General features: G+C 39.6%; 1 protein-coding gene across 1 annotated transcript in view; it reads right to left on the bottom strand.

The window, feature by feature from the left end:
- The window catches only part of loxl2b (lysyl oxidase-like 2b), a 42,031-nt gene continuing 24,615 nt past the window's right edge, over positions 1 to 17,416 (bottom strand). Inside the window, exons 6-14 of the mRNA XM_037778426.1 lie at positions 12,961 to 13,144; positions 10,626 to 10,777; positions 9,822 to 9,989; positions 7,421 to 7,586; positions 6,727 to 6,967; positions 5,096 to 5,211; positions 4,403 to 4,539; positions 4,177 to 4,288; positions 1 to 3,076 (exon numbers count right to left, since the gene is read on the bottom strand). Of these exons, the coding sequence (XP_037634354.1) occupies positions 3,006 to 3,076; positions 4,177 to 4,288; positions 4,403 to 4,539; positions 5,096 to 5,211; positions 6,727 to 6,967; positions 7,421 to 7,586; positions 9,822 to 9,989; positions 10,626 to 10,777; positions 12,961 to 13,144 (1,347 nt within the window). The 3' untranslated portion in view covers positions 1 to 3,005. The remainder of the gene's footprint in view (positions 3,077 to 4,176; positions 4,289 to 4,402; positions 4,540 to 5,095; positions 5,212 to 6,726; positions 6,968 to 7,420; positions 7,587 to 9,821; positions 9,990 to 10,625; positions 10,778 to 12,960; positions 13,145 to 17,416) is intronic.

The raw sequence follows: 17,416 nt of genomic DNA, 5'->3' as shown, positions 1-17,416 counted from the left end.
TTTGGTTGCCCCATAACTCAGACCTTTATTATAGTTTAACACACAAAGCAAATTACGCTCAGTTCAAGTATACAGTTAGTATACATAATGTAGCTGTTCAACATGTAGCCTTACTGTACCCTCAGAAAACAGAGGACCAGTTCGATAGCACCATTATAAAAAGTACAATAAAAATAGGATTCACACACATTATTGTACGTAACATTTTTTTTTTTTTTCAAACAAGGAATAAAACTGTAAAAAAAAAATCTTCAATAACAGTACATATCTGCAACTCTGACTGTCTAAACAGGGAGATGCTATTCCTGCTTTCTGTGAGAAGATGATAGCCTATCTGTGCTCTTCTGTGTCCTTGTAAAGGCAACATACGTCGCAGGGAGAGGAAATGACTGAAACCCTCCTTGATTTGAAAGCATAGTTCCTGTAGAACAGTCCTATGATCCTCCTGTTGAGCCAGCCCAGTGCCACTGGCTGTGGAAGACTTAGGACTCACTTTAGTAACATTTAAGTGTCTTAAAGAACAATTCATTTTTTTAATGTATCATTAATATTTTTATTATTCAAAGGAAGAAAAAAAAAAGCTCTTTGGAGAAACATTAGAAAATGCCTGGGTGTTTACATGTTTGATTGACAGCTGACAGGGACACATGTAAACGGTAACGGCAGTTAACAAGCTATGAGGTCGTCAGACAGCAGTTTTTTTAAGCAGTCGTGTTGGTAGAATGTGCTGCAGATAGGTAATAACATAGATGACCCTGCAAACTGCCCAGGTAGTTAGTAGCTTGTTCAGTTAGGATATAGCTTTATTGTCGTACAGTAGATGCGAAGAAGACATTAGAATAAGATAGCTAGAAAGTTAATGTGAGATTGTTCAAAGTTTGTCTTCCTTTATGTTGAGTCTGCAGGCTGCTATCCAGCCTGTGATAGAACAGTGGTGTCACTGCTTTAAGATTAGACCAGAAAGTGGAACAGCAAAATGTATTTTTTGTGAAATATCTGGTTCTAGAAGTTTAAGTGACGTAGTGACTGTAGTCTCACGGCTAGTTGGTGAACTGCTGTAGCTGCCTGGTGAGATAACTATAGTCTATAGTCAGTCATAGCTCCCACAGATTATCGTTATCGTCTCTATACTGCTCTGTTTACTCCCCCTGACATTTCGATCAATAAAAAAAGCTTCATAATAGCATAATAACTTCACACAGTTCAGTACTATCAATATGGCTTGCTATAGTTCAACGGCGCAAATTTGTGAGTCAAAGTTCCCCAAAGTTGAACTTGACGCAAAGCATTTTGCTCTGATTTACTTTGACCTCACGAGCGATTCCACTCATTTCTGTGATTGCATTGGAATGAATTGAAATTGCAGCTAAATTTTGCCATTTTGAAATGCTGGTGTGGTCGCACCTTTACAATGATTTCACTGGCTATGTGAATAGGTTCTCTGTATACACAGACGAAGAACCAATGCGGTGTCGTCCTAAGCCGACAGACTAGAAAATATGGACTTACAGAGTGCACCTGTAGGCTGTAGAGCTATTTGCTATTTAACTTCACTTTTATTAATTTGAGAACAAATCTGTCATTTGCTCACAGTGTTAAACCACTGAGTGTGAGCAAAAACAAGATTTCCAGTTGGTGTTAAATGTGAGCATTTTGAAAAGCCTCTCTCTCTCTCCTGCCTTTCCTGTCTCTCTCCTTTCACTATCAATAAAACGAAGAGATGCCAAAAAGGAAAAAAAAGGAAACATGAGGTCCTATGTTAGCTTCAAAAGCAAAATACTGCTACACACTGTAGGCCTATCATAAAATGAAAGAGTAATGAATAATATATCAGAACAACAAGATAATGTCTGGGAGCTGAAATTGATCTCAGTCAGTTTGAAAAGGCCCCAACGTAAAAACTTTTAAGACTTTTAACAACTTTTAAAATCAATATTTGTTTGGCTAATTGTGCACAATAACTGGACAGCTTTCTAACAGGGCTGCTCTTAGGTTATGCATACTATAATGTAAATTATAAGCAAATCTGTGAGCAAATGTTTGCTCAAATCATTTTTTAAATAAGAACTTCTGGATTAACTGAGATTGCTATACCAACACACATTGTGACACCAACGCCCACAAAAGATTGTTGTGCAACTCCTCTTTGAAATGTGACTTAATTCAGAAAATAATATATGTATGCTCCAGTTATTTAAAAGAAAGCTTTGGTGTAGTTTGAGGCTCTTCAGCATGTAACATTTCAGTCTTAGTGGATTCGTTTTACAGCTGAATCAGGCACTAGTAATTTGTGATGAATGGGCTGTTTGCTTTTTGAGGACTTGCTTTGTTCTACAGCTTGATATGCAAAAAAAATCCTCAATGAGGATGTGAAACTAAATAAGTGACATGCAAAAGAAATGCTCAGTTCACCTGTGTAACATGAAACTCAGTGTGTGTGGACTTTAGTGTGTAAAACGCACTTTTATGAAACTTGAGAAAAGTGGAAGAATACTGCATTTAATTCCAAAAGACAGACCACTGCTGCTGTTGTTATCGGTGATTCCTCTCAATCGTGAGACCACCTGTTCGCTGACATCCAACCTCTCCAGGGTAAACAAAAAGTGTTGTAGGAGGGTTTAGTTAAAGTGCTGCACTTCAGAGAAGACACATTCGTGATGTCATTCCCCAGTGCAGCACCTTGTGGAAGGTACCTGCCAGCTTATTTTTATCACTCATTCAAAAATAATAAAAACGTCAGAGGGCACAAGGAGAGCTTTTGCCTTTCTCTTGATCTTGACCAAGGAGGTTGGAAGTGTCACTAAGGCTGTAGCTGCCTCTGTTCGGACAGCAGGGGAATCAAATATTCTTTAGGGTAGGGTCGAAGAAAGCTGCTGCCTCGTGGATTAGGGAGAACATAAAAAGATGGTTTGACCAGAGCAGGGCTGGCAGGGTGAATCCACTATACAGATGGAGATGTGTAGTGGTTGGTTGGCTGCAGATGGTCCGTCTGCTCTGCGTCGTCTTTACCTGTGAGTCACCTGGTTGTTGAGGAGGCCTGGGAACGTCTCTTCTGTTTCTGTGCTTAATGAGCCACCTATAGCAGAGACACACAGAGTTACCACCTCCACACGTTGTCCTTGTTTCACATCTGATACTAACAGTTTTAATCTGCTCCAGTGATGGATGTAAGCGCTGCCAAGCGCTTGGACTAGTCTTCAATTAGCATAATGAGTACATTAGATAATGAATCAGAAAATTAAGTACATTTTGTATAGTGTCTCATGGCATATTATTGTTGAAACTACGCTCTAGTATTATATTTATTTTTTCAGAACATGGAGTCATACTAAGACAGGGTTTACTACCTCCCTTCCCATAGGACCACCTGCTCTCGCGTGACCAACGTTTCATACAGGTCATTAATCTGACTCCATGATAACTGAGCTAACTCCCATCTGCTGATGAAGACCATGAGATGGGGCCTGAAAGCCTCAGAAAAACCTAGTGCATGGATGGACCATAATCTTTTGTCATATTATATCATTTCAAATAACTTAGTAAATTAAATAGTGATCAAAAACATATGACGTATCTCAGTGATTCACTTTGACAGTTTATCCTACTGATAGGAATCATGACCAAAGCGATGGTGGATATTTTGCGTTTCTTAAAACTCAATGTTTCCACATGACTATAATGCATTAAAATTGCATTCAGTGATATCAAAATCACGGTAGCAACTACATGAGCTCATGTCAATGTACAGTATGTTACATTTACAGTTTGAGGTCACCTCAAGAATAACAGTATAATAAGCGTAAAGGTGCAATGTGTAATTACTAACCACCTGCTCCAATCAAATAGGGGGCAGCATTTCACCTCTACAACTGGGTCCATGCAACCTAAACTTACTGTCATCAGTTATAAAAACTACTAACGGCAGGGCGAGAATACACTGCTATCTTATAATCTTCACCTACAGTTTACGTTAGCCATCTTTGTGTTTACTGTGACATTACTGTACGGGCCGTGTACGTTTTGATAGTGTGTTTATTGGATTCAATTCAAATTTGTAATGTTTTAAACTAAAAGTCTGTCCAGATGTTACATTGCACCTTTACATTCTAAGATCATCAACATTAAAAAGGACAGTAGATGTTACAGATATTCTTCCAAATAATTGCGAGGTCCTACCATTATGGCAGCTGTACGTCCACACACGATGGCCATCGTATCGACATCTGCATTTCAGGATGTTATTGGTGTAGTCTGACTCAGGTACCTCATAGTTTGGATTAATTACTATCTGTGAGAGGAAGAACATGAACAAGTCACGGATTGCTTAATATGGCTGCAGTGTGTAGATAACGTCGCTCTTTATTTAGAGAAATAAAGAACAATGCAATGTGGGAAACATTACCTGGAAAATGTAATCTCCAGGTTTGAGGTCAGTTATGTCGATCCACTGGCAGTCGATGTCGTGCCTGTAGGTATCCCAGCAGCCCACAGTGATACCCTGCTCTCCAAAGTTAGCGCATTCATACCTCTTTTCAATACCTGCAAGACATGACGACATGAAAAAAGAAAATGTTGAGAACCATTCTTAAAATGATAAAGCTGCATTAATTGATTTTTGTGCACAATTGGGGGCAACAGAACGAGCTGTAAATTATTATCGGTGAACGGGTGTTCACCATAACAACAATATGCATACCTGCAGACACAGAGCAACATTTGCATTTATTTGTAATCCTGTTTCTGACCAACCGATGAGTGATCTGATCTATTCTTAAAATAACTAGAATTACCACCTCACGGTTGTATAACCTCCGCCAACAAGTCAGATTACAGTTTACATCCATGTTTGTTCAAAATATCATCACTTCATTATTTTATCCTGTTAGAAATTTGTGTTGAATTGTCATAATTAGCATATTAATTATTAAGTTATGGCCAAAAGCGTGTTTTGTCACAGTGACCCTTTGACCATCAAATTCTAATCAGTTCATCCTTGAGTCCAAGTGGACGTTTGAGCCAAATCTGAAGAAGCTCCCTCCAGGTGTAATAAGTGTATTTTTATGAAATCAAAGTAGGAATCCTATTTGGTTCTTACCTTCATCACACTCTGAGTCCTCCAGGCAAAAACTTGCTTTGTGTCCTTCTGCCACTTTGGTTCCATTGAGGGTGAACAGGTCATAGGTTGTAAACACCTCCATGCTATGATAATGCCTGCGCACACAGATAGAAGTGGTAGTTTTACAAATCAGGCTCAAAATGTCAAACAAAAGTACAAGAACGGCACTTCTTGTTGCTGAAGAAAGAGCACAATCATTTTATATATATATATATATATATATATCCCTATTGTGATTTTCTTTTTCTAATATATATATATATTAAAAAAAGAAAATCACAAATTGGCATCTGCAGTCACAACATTTCTTTTAACTGGATTTTGGCCCAATGTGCTTCTTCAGGTTCTGCCACTCAAAGATCTGACGTGTGGAAGGCTGGTAGCTGTGTGAAGCTGCCAACAGTGAACTGTTCCTTCAGCCAACACAGGAACCACAAACATGTGGGTCTTTTTTGTACGGTAGCTATAGCTTAACAGCACACAGCCAATTACAGGGCAGCAGAACGTATGGAAGGAAAAAAAAAAACTACTCCAGAAACCTGATGGGGGGCTGAGTCATCTCTCTTTCTGTCACTTAATAAGTTTAATTTGAGACATCATTTCTGAATCAGTCAAATGTCCTCTTCTGCTACGTGGTTTACAAAAGACTTTATGCTTGTGATTTATAATTGAAATTTGATTTATATGTTCCTGGAATACAAACTCGTTACAACTGCATCCTGCATGATAAATGTCCCATGCATTTCAGTAGTCTCATTGTTCTTTGAGAAGGATTGCACTAGTGTCCTTTAAATTATCCTATCACTCCAAGTATATAATGGAAATATTGTATTAATAGTGAGTAGTTATTATCCCACCACACCACCAGATTTTCTTTCTGGTGACGGTAGAAAAGAATAGACATAACCACGGGACATTGTCTGAATGTACCTGTATTCACCATCCGTCTGAAACGCTTCGTTAAAGCGCCTGTCTCTTTAAGACCCCAGTCTGCTCTGATTGGCTTGCGAGAAAAATATGGTGCACCTTTGCAAAGGTAGTTCTCAAGCTGTGGGCGGTATATTCTAATGATCCTGCATGTGACATTGGAAGGGGAGCCACATCTGAACGGCTTGTTGAATCACGTATTTTCTGATCTAGACAGCCCACAATAAACTAACTGGGTTGTCTTATTTCACAGTTTGTGGGTTGGTGCACAAACACTGAAAAATGTGAGTTTTTCATGATATGTCCCCTTGAAATTAACAAGATATAACGCGTTCATTAGTGAGCTTTAGAGGTGCTGGTAGCCGTAATTTTGAACTTTGTAGAAAGCCAGGATCTTTATGCTAAGGCAGGCTAATCGCCTCCTGACTCCAGCTCTGTGCTTAACAAACAGACAGTTTTATCATCCAACTCTCGGAGAGAAAGCACTCCTATTTCCATAATCATATATCCCAAAATGTTGAATATTTTGAGTTTTGGCACACAATTTCAACACTTTGTATTAGCAAACACATGGTCTGGCTCTGGTGTCCATTAAATTAAAAAAGATTGCTACTGTGGAATTATCATTATGGTGAAATCTGGGATGAAGCTCAAAGGACATAATGAAAGCGTGTAACACTGACCTGTGACACTCATGCCACACCCAGGAGTGTCTGCCAGCTTTGGGCCGGAAGTCCGACTGGCCGTTGTTGTGGATCTGGGAGGAGAAGCGCAGCAGGCGGCGGTACGTGTTGGCCGGCGCCTGGCTGGCGGTGGAGGACAGACAGTTCTCCTCGTGCGCACACTGTAGCATGAACATGGGCCGGTCCTCCATGTAGGTGGTCTGCTCCACCGCCTGAGGGTTCAACACCAGGTCAGGAGCCGCTGTGGACAGGAGGATGAAAGAGAAACCATAGAGAAGCAGACAGAGACAAACCCCATTTAGAAACATAGAGAAATGGCACTGTCATTGGCAAAAAAAAAAGCAAAAAAAAAAGCTCTAAAGTAAATGAGGTGTTTCTGTTTCAAACTGCAGAGCCCTCTTGTGATTCAGGAGGGATATTGGAGTGCCAGTTATGCAAACCTTTCTCCAGAGGCAGAGATCATTTCATTTGTTGAATTAAAACTCAATGTGAAGAGCAGGAGAGTCGAAGCTTGAACGTGTGAACTGACAAATTGAAGCCAAAGGCTCTCGTCGAAGTATAATTAAAAATTGGAAATGTCTTTTCATCCCATGACCATATAACATTTTAGTGATTATTCGTGAGCTCGTTTCTGACACTTAATACTCAAAAGCATTCACCAACAACAACAACATATGAATTAGGGTGATCTTACTCTCGGAGCAGGAGACTCCGGCGGCGTTGCGTCCGCCTCCTTTAGCACAGCTGAGGTGGGCTCCGTGGTGCAGGCAGTGGGACAGAGACATCTCAGTACCAGAACAGCGAACGCCGCTCATCACCACGGGGTCAGCACTCACCGCTCCCGGCCAATACCAAGTCTCCTGTTGAGAAAACATGAGTCATGGTTCACAGCTGACATCAGGACGACATCCACCTCTGGTAATAATGCATTATGATGGACTTGTAGAAGTGGAAGCCTTTAAGCTGAATTGTAATGCAACTTTTTTGACCATAAACACTTATGTTTGATATCAAATGTGATACCGACCTAGAAAAAACATAGATATAATCCATTCACTTCAGATATGATCACAGCTAGTCGATGCCTACTTTAGAAGTGAACAGTTGGAAGATGCTGCAACATGAATGTGTGGGAGGATTTCACTCAACAGATGCCTGCAGTAAAACCTTATTTAAAATCCATGCTTAAACTTATTTATTATTTCTCTGGCAGTGTTAGAAGAAATATTTCAGGTATTTTACCAACATCTGAAAATACTCCATTATAAGTAACATTTCTGCATTTAAAATGTAAAGTACTGAGGAGTTATCTGTATAATGTACTTATAAAAGTAAAGTAAATGTCCTCATTAGGCAAAATAAACCCTTTGTGTATCTTTATTATTATAAATCATATCACTGGATTATTATTACTAATGCAATAATATGGAACTGACAGGGCATCATATTACAGCGGATTATATATCAGGTTGATCATACGTTGTAGATGATGACTGATGAAAATCTGTAAATTAACTATAGTTGTGAAATACATGCAGTGATTTTGTAATCCAATAGGATACCAAACCTACATACAGAACCGTCTGCTACCAAAGAAAAGCTCTGTACTGTCTGGATGTATCACTGTGATGATGCCATGTTTTTGAGGATAGTGTTCACAGTGCTACCATGAGTTGTTGTGAAGGAAAGGTGATTCTCTACATTGACCACTAGAGGGCACACCCTATCCTTTTATATCCACATCCTAAATGCTTCACTGGCTGGATAAGCACATGCACTTTAACTTGTCACTTTGAGGGCATGAGTCATCTGGTTGCACTTTTGTATTTATTGTGTGGTTACTGTATTGTTATTGTGGCAGCATGTTTTGTTGCGTGTGTTATATGATTATGTGTTTTGTTGTTGAGCACCAAAACGGATTCCTAATTAACTCTGGCCATAAATGATTGAATCTTGAATCTATATCCTCATAGATGGGCCATTATATTGTATTGATATATGATTGTATTTTGTTTTACCAAATAAGGGCTGTGCAACTTATGTTCCTATGACTGGAATATATTAATGAGCAATGTTGCTGCTAGATGAAGATGTGAAGAAATTATCTAAAAATCAGGACATAATTCAAATTTAAATGCCAAAGTGCTTTCGACTGATACACAGCTATATCATCTGTAAGAAATGATTGTATTACGTTTAACCCTCTAAAGCCTACATAGACAAAGAAACACCTGGACAGAGTTTTTTCATATTTTTGTCAATTCTGAGCTCATTCTTTCAGTCAGTGTCAAGTGTTATACATCATATGATTCAGGGGAACCTATTCTTTCTTTCGGGTCCAGTGATAAGTCACCATCATGCATTACCTTTGTGTGAGCATACCATATTTGACATAAAAAAAAAAACTTTTTTCAAATTGTCAAAAGTTGTATTAGGTGAGTTACAGACCACACCTGTCTTCAAACTTGGCCTTCTTGGTTCCAAAGTTTTGTAGAAACATGTCTAGCGTAGCATCTATGGTATGTTGGATGCTTTCAGCTGATATGTAGCTATATAATTCGTAGGAAATGACTGGATTACTTTTAAGGAAAATGGAGACACAGAGAATGAATTTCACAACAATGAGTCAAAAGTATAAATCAATAATTGATTCGGTTTCAATACAGAAGTGTTTTAAGGAAATCAATAACTGTTTGTAAACTCAATACAACTAACTGAACTCAAATAACTGTCACAGGACTTTGTCTTTATTTTCCCTATTGTTAACAAATTGCATAGTTCTTTCCAAGTAAATTCCTATAATTAGTGAGAAATTGTGTGCACTCAGCATTACATTCATCAAGACTTTGGAGATCTAGAAAAAAAAATTAGTAATTTTGACATGTGAGCTGCAATGAAAATCAGGGTTAAAATGAGATTTTCCCTGCTGAAGATCCTCCTGTGTTCAGATTTGTACAGTCTAGGTTTGACAGACTGGAAGAACATTCACACAACACACGCCATTCGTTGGTTTTGTTCTTAAGCATTTCAGATATTTACTTTAAAAAGGTTGTAACTTTTGAACTGAAGGAGCTAAAAAAAAATGGAAAACGTACCTGGAAAGCGTTGCTGGCGAAGCCCAGGCCCAGCTGTCTGCAGACCACCATGGCCTCCATGGTTCCCCAGCTCTCACTGCACACCGTCCCCCACACCAGAGACCCATTCCTCTCCGCCAGCACCTCCACACGGCCCTCATAGGGGTTACGACCTCCACTCAGACGCAGCTATTGATATGAAAAACACAACAGAGGCGCCGATTTAAAAGGCGAAACCCTCACTGTTACATCAATGTATGGCTGTTTTTTATAAAATTATTAAAATGTTGAGGGGGATTGTTTGTTTTTTTAAGTAAAGATACATTTGGTATCAAGTAATAGTAACATGTTAGATTATAAGATAACTTGCAAGACGGTGATCAAATTGAATGCAACCAATGATTCTAAGGTTTTGGAAAAAACTTTAAAAGGTACTAATGCATGATGGGTATAATAAAACAAGATTATGACTTGAGCACTAGGAGGATGCGGAAAATACATGCAGTAAAGAATGCTGAAAAAATGAAAATATAAAGTGAAAATGATCAGTATTAATGTAAGATATTTACAACACATTATTAAAAATGAACAAAATAAACATAAAGCAGCTCAAAAATCAGCTTTTGATGATTGTGATAGAGATATACTGTATATGATGTGCAAAATATCGTCACGTATGTTCACATTAAGGTGTCTGCAGAAGGCCATACACGTGCATAAAAGACATGGAAAGAAAAATGTATAGCCTCTAAACTACACAGCGGTGTTTCTTGGTGAGTTTGTTGCTGTAGAGTTTTTTTTACTGAAACAAACACTGAGGCTCACCCTCTCCTGGAAGCCCATCGCAGGAACGTTACATCTGACGGCTGCATCCTCCTCGTGGCTGCAACCGAGAGCCTCCTTGTTGAAGAAACACTCTGTGATGGACTTCTCAAATCCAGAGCACTGCACCTCATTCATATGGACCGGGCCCATACCTGAAAGACAGAAGGAACTGTTTCCAAAAGATGCTTGCTCACTGAAACCGAGAGCGAAAAGCAAACGGTTACTATGGCCGAGAGATGTCTGTGTTGTGTCTTGATTTTTATGTAATTTCACCAAAAATACAGCTCTGGTGTACAATCTAAAAAAATTAAAGGAATAGTTAATCTAATATTCATTTAACTCTCGTCAAGAAAGCGAGTAAGTGTATTTCCCCAAATAACTATTCCTTTAAAATAATCAGGATGACACATGAAATACGGTCCATTAAGGGAAAGAGAGGATAGCAATGAACTGTAGACTACACATGAACAGAGAGGCTCATACATACGGGGAGATTCAAAACCGCTCTGATTAATGCTTCATGTCTACTATATGCTAATAAGACATAACTTCATCTATAATCCTTCATCTTTTTGTGAAACGTTTCACTGTTTTATCAGGGTGTACTACTTCCATCTGAGGTTTGTTTTTCTCCAGGAAGGGTTACAGAGAGCCACTGATGAGAAATCATGATGGAAAAATGATTTTTGGAGAAGGAAACCCTCCGTTTCAACATTTTCCATGTCTAATGTTACTGGAATGTGCAGCATGTCTCTGTTTATGAAAAAGGAAACAGCTCTTATACAGAAGTGCCATGCTGTATGGGGATTCTTTTTTTACCAGTTATTGGTACAGAAAAATGAACTTTTTCCATAGTACATCCTGATAACAGATGAGCTAGGGCTTTAAAACACTCTATACCACAGGGTAGATATCTGCTGAGTGTGTAATTTAGAAGTGGATCGGTGGCACATTGCTGTTCGGTGGGGTGGGGTGGGGTGGGGGTGGTGGGGGGGTCCCAACTTCCAAACCTGTAAAACTCTTCATGCAGCCGTTGTTAGAACCCTGCTGGAGACCATAAAGTGGAGACCATAAAGTGGAGACCATAAAGAGAGACTGCTCGGAGTGAAGGCCTCCATTAGAAAATAACTAGTCAATACAAGGAGGGGTCTTCTTCTTCTTCTTCCTCTTCTCCAACCCCTCAGGAAGCACAAGCTTTGCCATGGACACTTTCAAATCAAATACAGACCTATACAAATTGTGACGCCTAATCTGGCAGATTAAAGAGTAATTACGGTTTATTACAGTTTGGGTCTTAGTTTTGTAGTTTTGGACCATCTTTTCTAGCAGAAACATGGCAACATGACTACAGGAAAGCCCAACGGGGCAGGAAACACGAGTGGTCTACTAAGAGGAATTATTGCTATAAGTCATACGACTCAATACGTAAGAAAACAGAGTTATCCTTAAAAATATAAAACAGTCCAACAAATGATGTCAAGAAGTGTTTTGTCAGAATATTTGCAGTGACCCCGGGGCGCCCCTCTCCAGTTCCATCCTCTCGTGTCACTTCTGGTTCCAAAAAAACAAGATGGCAACGGCCAAAAGGCTTCAAAACGGTAGTCCAAAAACCAACGAGTGACGTCACACTGACTACATCCACTTCTAGTCTATGATCTACACAAAGTAATGGGATAGAGGTTTAAGTTTCAGTACAGACACTGTTCTCTACGGGTTGTATCCACAGTCCAGCTGAGCTATAGGGGCTTGACTTATCTCCTTTTTCCCTCAGTGAGAAACTTCCACATTGAACCCACAGGAATCTTCATACATCCTTACAGAAAGATATCTGAGTTCATACCAGCTCAGGAACGGATTCCTTATCCTCACAGACCTGCATAACGTAACTAATCCTGTTCCACCGAGCTAAATCACGTTTACCATCAGGTCTGGGAGTTCATGAGACTCTGCTCAGTGGCACACTGCGGTGACATGAGGAGGAACGCTTTAAGGATAGAATTACTGCCTGAAATGTTTGGTATATGTGGTTTTGCTACCCAGTCATAACCTTCCATCCTGTGCCATGTAGGCAATAGGCCTATACATGCACAGTTGTTCCAGCTATAAAGACTGTCATTGTGAGCTCATGGGGACTGTTTCAGGTCTACTGTGTACTTAGTCCAGGCTGTTGCTGCTCACAACCCATTTCTTTATGGCTTTTTTTCCCATTGCAGCACTAGCCTAAATTAGGCACATTTTAATGCCGTAGTTTCAATCAATAAACACTTTAAAATCCATATTCCCTTGAAAAAAGACTAGTTTCTTGCAGACATAACAGAGAAAATGTAAAGCATACCTTGTCCCAGGCGACCTCCTGACAGGGCCTCTATGGCGGTACCGAAGCCCAGCTCTCGACACACCACGGTGGCAGACAGCAGGGTCCAGTGATCATCACATATAGTGCCCCACTCTCCATTTTTCAACACCTCCACTCGGCCCTCGCCTACGATGGCCCCACCGCGAAGACGAACCAACGGTTGCTGCAGAGGAAAAAGAGTAAAACACGTCACTGTTAAAAAGCTGAAATGTTCAAATAGTAAAACCACAGTCTGGTTCTTTATAAAATAACAGACTCAGGTGAAAGCCGAGGCAGCAGACTGGGTGGCTTCCTGTTTTATACAACATGCTATAAATGTGGTTCTACCGTGAACTGTTTAGACAAACTGGAAGTGTTTAATTTTACAAGTAAACACATTAGTAGCAGTTTAATCTGACGCACGGCTGTTGGTATTCACACAGTAAAGCCCAGATGTCTTAATGTGTGCGCTTTTGTAATACAGTCCTTAACTCCCGCTGTACATATCCTCCACTTACTGGCATTAACAGGAAAGGTGCAGTATGGAAGATCTGGACACTCTTTTAGTTTAAAACATTCAAATAATGAACTAACATTATCAGCAGAATGTGAAGAGGTTACAGTGTTGATGTGTTGCAGAGATATCTCTACTGAATAAGTCATTTCTGATTCTAACTTTTCACTGCTTTTCTGGCTTTTAAAAAAAAATCATTCTGATAATGAATCCAATGTATTGTTTTAGACAGTAATTTCAGAAAATCACCTTTGTAACGGGCATTTTCACTACTTTATCAAATCTACAAATACAGCTTTTCTTTGGCAACCAACTCTAGTCATGAACTTAGTTATAAAGTCCAGTCATAGGCGCCAGAAGTAGGGGGGCCAAGGGGCCAAGAGGCCATTGACCCCCTCACTTTACGGCCCTGTACCACTTTCTTTTTAAAGGTCCCATGTTGTAAAAGTAAGATTTTAATGTCTTTTATATTATAAAGCAGGTTTAAGTGCTTTATAAATACTGTGAAAGTATCGAAGCGCTCAATATACAGAGAAATACACACAGCTCGTATTCAGAAATTGTGCGTTTGAAACAAGCCGTTATAGAATTTCTGTCCATTTGTGATGTCACAAATATACAATATTTAGACCATTACACGGTTTTAAACGTAAACATTCTAAATGTGTCCCAGTTTATTTCCTGGTTGCAGTGTATGTAAATAACATCAGCTGACAGGAAGTAAACATGGACCCAAACTGTTGCCAGGCAACGCAATTCTATTGTAATTCCACTGCAATTCCGTTGAAATGCACTAAAACGGAGCATTTCAGACAGAGGGTAAATACAGGTTTATTCAGGCCGACAGTATGAGGAAAATACAGTTTTTTTTTAACATTACAGCATGTAAACATGTTCTAGTAGAAACACAAAATACAAGTATGAACCAGAAAATGAGCACGATATTGGACCTTTAAGGTCGAGAATCACTGTTTCCCTGCAAATGCCCCTATATTGAGTAACGGTAAAAAAGACATTTCAATCATTCCACCCTGTGCATGTCCAGAATGGAGGGTGTCAGAATTTTTTTTCAGGGGAGCACCACACCACAGTCTCTAAAAAATCCTGTGGGAAACACCGTATTACGTCATCCAACGCTACCTCCAACCCACTACTTCAAAACTCACTTCGGCACCGCTGAGTCTCCTCTTGTCTTCACTATTGCGAGGGACTATATTCTTGCATTTTAAGAACGTTACTCTGCAGACTTCCCTGTTGCTGGCTTTGTTAAATCTCTGGCTTTCCGTTAAGGATTCCTGTTTAGGATTGAAATCCAAATCCTTCTAATTACTCCCAAAGCCTTCAACATCTTGACTCCACCATATATCAGCAGGGATGGGAAAACAGAACCGGTTCCAGTTGAGAACCGGTTCCAAATTGTCTGATCCAGTGGAACAGTATGCCTCCAATTTCTTTTATTGATGCCGGCATGTTTTTCTGACAGTTGCGTGTAGGGCTGCCACGGGAGCTTTGGCAGTAATCAACAGCGAATATTCTAAGCTTTGGCCGGAGGTCTGATGTCAAACTCCTGCAACAAACAGGTGTCATGGCGGAGAGGAAGGAAACGGTCTAAAGCGTGGCTTCATCTCAAGAAGAAAGACGAAAACAGTGCTACTCATTTTTTAATAATAAAACAGTGGCACTAATGCTGAAAACCTGTGAGACATCCTTTCTTTCCACACAGAAAATTGATCAGGAATCAATAAAGAATCAGACCGATAAGCAGATTCAATTGGTATCAATAAAATCTTATAAATTCCAATCCCTATATATCCCTGAGTTGCTTAGCACATACAGTATAGGCCCAATAGGCGTCTCAGGTCATCAGGCGTTCTGGTTGTGCACCGGTCAAAGACTCGAGGTGGGCGAGTTTTCACAAATGCAATTTATAAACAATGCTTATGTATGTATCATGGTGACAGCATCATGTTTCACAAATGACTGATAACTTTGCTGATAAATTTGTTTATCTACATTTTTCCCAAAGGCATTTTTTTACTCTTTCATTTGTAACTGTGAAGCAATTTGTAATTCTGGTTTTGAAAAGTATAAATAATGTGTTATAGTCTAAACAATAAATGGATTAATCATAACAATAATGGACTGATCAACAGATTTTAAAAATAATCTTTAGTTATCAGCTTAATGTTAATTAAATTAATGGATGTGAAAAGAAAATACACCAAAAACATAATAAATATGAGGACTTACAAGATTCAGTGAGGTAAATGTAATGTAACAATGAGAGAAAATAATAAAATATGATCTGAGCGGTGTATTGTATTTAATGTGTAATCAGTGTGAAAGTCAAAGACATGGATGTACTTTCACTCCAGCTATCAGGTACTTTTATCAGACAGGAGGAGTCAGCTTTGTTTCTTTTTTTTTCAAAATGGTAAATATCTGGTTTTAGGATATAATTCCTTCGAGTCAGACTTGTTGAGTGTGATGGAAGATTTGGGACGTGTCGTCCAGCACGCTGCTCCCAGCCGGCTGTGGAACGTGACAGAGAGCAGGCAAGCTCAAACCTCATACTGGAATGTGAACAGGGTCACAGACAGAGCTTCATGTCAGTGTAGCGGAGCTCTAGACATTGTTAGTATCTCCCAGCTTCATTTGAAAGTTGTTGTGGTTGTTTACAGACTGAGTGAGTTTCATATCCCTGAGACAAAATAAAGCCTATTTTAGTCTGCTATTGGTGGGAGTGAGAAAACTCCTCTCTTTTAGCCACTGGAGAGCTCAAAGGTCAGAATCAGGAAGACAACAGCACCTGTAGAGCCAGTAGGAAGTCAAAGAAGTGAAGACTTACTAAGAAAAAGTTTCTGTTTGACAAAATCTAAAGGCTATCTTTGAGCCTCATGCATAAATGTGATTATTTTTGCACACATACATCCAAGCATTACACCCACACATGACTGCTCAGGTCATTCCAAAAACCATGGGCATTAATCTGCTACTAGAACATCCTCCACTTTCTTCTGCTTTCAGGCTTTCCACCAGGTTTTGGAGCCTGGCTGCAGAGATTTGCTCTCATTCAGTCAGTCACAAGAGCACCATGGAGGTCCAACACTGAAACTGGGAGATAAGGTTCCAGTTCATCCAAAAGAACAATCTAAACAATCTCAAGACCAAAGTATCCGCCAGCATCTAACGTCAGCTTAAGTCGACACTGATGGGTAGCCATGCTTACATACTGCTTTTGCCTGGAGTTTGGAGCAGAGTGAAATAAAAACAAACTATGATGCCGGGCGATATTGAGAAGACATGGCGTCTAACAGCTTGACAATGGCGTCACTCTCTCCTCAACGTTCATTGGATCGACTGCTTGTTCAACTGAGAATTCGCTGTTTCGTGTCAGGATGCCAGACGGATCAGTGAACTCGGTGGAGTGGGCGGATTCAAAGGTGTGACCGGGCAAGTTGGATGGGGTTCCAAACAGGGAAACCATTTCCTTCTGGACCTGACAGTGCAGTCTTCCTCAAACTATTGCCTCAAAGTTGAAAGCACACTATTTGTTTGAAATAGCATGCTTCCCTTATCTTGTAATGAGGTCCTCTTGTCCAAACCAGACCAAACTGTTATCTAATGCACATCTGATGAACAGCTGAACAGGAAATGAATTAATGTGGAAGGAAGGTTGAAACATCATCAGATAATGTCTAACAAAGTTATATTGTATTCTCTAATAAAGTCTTTTTTCAACATCCCCAGACCAAAAGAACACAAATAAAAGTATGTGGGTGTCGAAACACTTCTGGCCACATAGTATATTTAGTTATATGTAAAAATAGCAGACACTTAACTGGCACAGCACCAAATCCCCAAATAACTTTAGCATGTTTGAGGTAGTTTCACATGTGATGTTAAGACTTTTCGTGAAGAGTAAGTCCCTCCAGAGAATGT

This window comes from Sebastes umbrosus, chromosome 8, assembly GCF_015220745.1.
Source record: "Sebastes umbrosus isolate fSebUmb1 chromosome 8, fSebUmb1.pri, whole genome shotgun sequence".
Lineage (NCBI taxonomy): Eukaryota > Metazoa > Chordata > Actinopteri > Perciformes > Sebastidae > Sebastes > Sebastes umbrosus.
Note: the sequence above shows the minus strand (reverse complement) of the source record. Positions and strands in the feature narration are given on the sequence as shown.